Below are 2646 nucleotides of genomic sequence, written 5' to 3'. Positions count from 1 at the left end.
GTTTGGAGCACAAAAAATAAATAGTAAAAATTGAAAAGCAAAATATATTTTAGGTGTTTTGATTTTTTCATTTTAAAAAGAGTAAAATAAAAAATAATTTCTAAAAACAGTTTTACAAAATTATGTATTCAAACAAGTTTTTAATTTTTTTAATTTAAAAAACTAAAAAACTGTTTTTGAGAACTAAATCAAACAGACCGTAAAACTACATCACAGTCAGAAAACAATACTAATTAAGTTACAATGTAATACACAATGGAAGACAATATGTAAATATTGTATTTAATAATTTTAATAAATCATTTTTAGAATATCTTTTATTAAAATAAATTTGAGACTAGTATTTATAAATTTGAAAAATAACTTATCCTCAACAATTTTTTTTTTAAATTTCTTATAAAATTGACGACAAATATAATAATTTATATTAGAATTGACAATATTATATATTATAAATATTTATATTAAAATACATCAATGTGATAAAATAAGTTAGACTCAATATAAATATACTCTTTAATTTATAAATCCGTTTGTAAAAATGAGTTTGACTCAATATAAATTTTTAATATGATATATTAGAGCATATTCATTTAGATCATATCAAATTATCTCTGCACCAAACTCAATAATTGTGAGAGTAATAAAATATATTGAAAAAATTTATAAATTTATAAAGAGTGACATCTTTCAATTTACAAATTGATTTTATAACGACGAATGAAATGAAATGAATTTAAAAACAATAGAAGTAAACTTCACAAATATGAGATTTTAAGCGTCCTATAAAATTAAGCCTACTACTCTATGTTCAATTCAATCCAATAAACATAAGATGCAATTGCCCTCGTAAGTACAGTTAAAAAAAACTTTCTTAAGTCATAATTCAATTGATAAATTAATATTGTTAGATTAAATATCTTTTTCGGATTTAAACCCGAGACCTTATATTTGTATGAGTTAATTATAATAAAATTTATTATTTCTTTTAAGATAAAAAAAAAAAAAAGACGAAAAGTATCGGAACATTTAATAATCTAAAACACATATTTGAACATTCAATATTCCCTTTTTCCATATTTAATGGGTTTGAATTTGACCTCTAGACTGTTCATAAAAAAAAAAAAAAAATACTCCAATAAAATTGAGAGAATCAATTATTAATAATTACTTAATTACAAAATAATATATTGAGCCTCACCTGTGTACTACCCATTTGTGTAAAACATTTCACTCTAAAAAATTACAAAAAAAAACATATTTTACCAAACAAAGCAATACAACAAGCAAGCAAAATGAGTGTTGTGGTTCTAAGAATATATCGTAAGGTTGTAATAATTCTCTCTAATTATTTATTTCTCCCAATATTGGGAAAATTTATTCTCGACGCTCATACTTACGAGCCCAAATATGTTTACCATTGATACGGAACTTTGCAATGTGTTTCCCATTCAGAATTCGATCAAGTGTTTCCACATCATTCACAACCATAGTTGCAAATAAAGTTTGGTCACGTAAACCTTTATTCCCCATTTGCAAATTCTTGATACAATTTATCCCAAAAGTGCTTGTAAAAACAAATTTCACCTCCTCTTCAGTAACCGGAAATCCCCTAGAAAATGTTAAGAATATAGTTTTTTCACCATCTAATACATCATCAAATAGTCTATTTTTATTCCATATCCTAGGATCAGACAAATCAAGTTGCACAAAATTTGTTGGTGGTGAATTAAAATCACCAAATAATCGATGAGGAAAACCGGGAACAATCACGGGTCTATAAGCATAAGGTAGTAATTTTCCCATATAAGGACTACCCAAAATACGTAACAAAATATCTTTAAAAATTCTAGCACATATTTTATTTAGAACATTTTTAATACCGGCTATAGCAGTGAACTTTTTGAGTTTGAAGAGTTGAAGTGAAATTTCTTTTTGCATTAACGCTGAAGTTAGAGTCAAGACACCATTATATGGGATATGAAAATCATCAAACTCCAAACAATTCAAGCAAGATACAGCTTCTTGTGCCACAAGATTTATTAATATACGAGGAAGATCAATCAATTTTGAAACAAGATTAGGATAACCAATGTATTCTAGCCAAAGCCACAAGGCCATGACTAAAAGAGATTGAGAAGGGGAACGACCCAATTTTATGACTAGACATGAAAATATTTCACGATCCATTTTGTGAAATAGATAGAGTTGGTCAGTAGAAATGGGTGCCATTTTTTTGAGAAATGAAATGGATGGGTTTATGCGGAAAATAGTGTTATCTATAGAAAACCAGTGTTCTATTTATACTAGTACGGACTCGTGCCACGCACACGAGGTATGAAATTTACATGACAATTTTTTATTAGGATAGTGTGTGTCTGGTGCATGAACATACTGAGAAATTCACATTTATAAATGTTTAAAAATATTGCTTATAGTGCATTTATTGAGTAATTGACTGAAATTAATACTAAATATAATATATAGGATACTACTAATGTAAATATTTTCTATATATTAAAGTTAAATGAGAGATAATGTATTAGTCTAAGATAAAGAATATCTTAAGGTTTAACGAAAATTTATAGAAGATTTACAACTAAGCATTTGAAATAAAAAAATTTAGACAGTTTAAATAAAATTTAA

The 2646-nt window shown here is 25.8% G+C and overlaps 1 protein-coding gene across 1 annotated transcript; it reads right to left on the bottom strand.

The window, feature by feature from the left end:
- Nucleotides 1–1176: 1176 nt before the first annotated feature.
- On the bottom strand, nt 1177–2367 carry LOC101502252 (uncharacterized). The gene has a single exon (XM_004501727.3). The coding sequence runs from the start codon at nt 2230–2232 to the stop codon at nt 1378–1380; it is 855 nt and encodes a 284-aa protein (XP_004501784.3). The 5' UTR covers nt 2233–2367; the 3' UTR covers nt 1177–1377.
- Between the last annotated feature and the right edge of the window lie 279 nt (nt 2368–2646).

This window comes from Cicer arietinum, chromosome 5 (assembly GCF_000331145.2).
Source record: "Cicer arietinum cultivar CDC Frontier isolate Library 1 chromosome 5, Cicar.CDCFrontier_v2.0, whole genome shotgun sequence".
Classification (NCBI taxonomy): domain Eukaryota; kingdom Viridiplantae; phylum Streptophyta; class Magnoliopsida; order Fabales; family Fabaceae; genus Cicer; species Cicer arietinum.
This window is presented reverse-complemented; position numbering and strand designations above follow the sequence as displayed.

Bases quoted from the DNA above. Each gene is read 5' to 3' on its own strand.
- LOC101502252 (XM_004501727.3), bottom strand. From the start codon at position 2,232: ATGGCACCCATTTCTACTGACCAACTCTATCTATTTCACAAAATGGAT.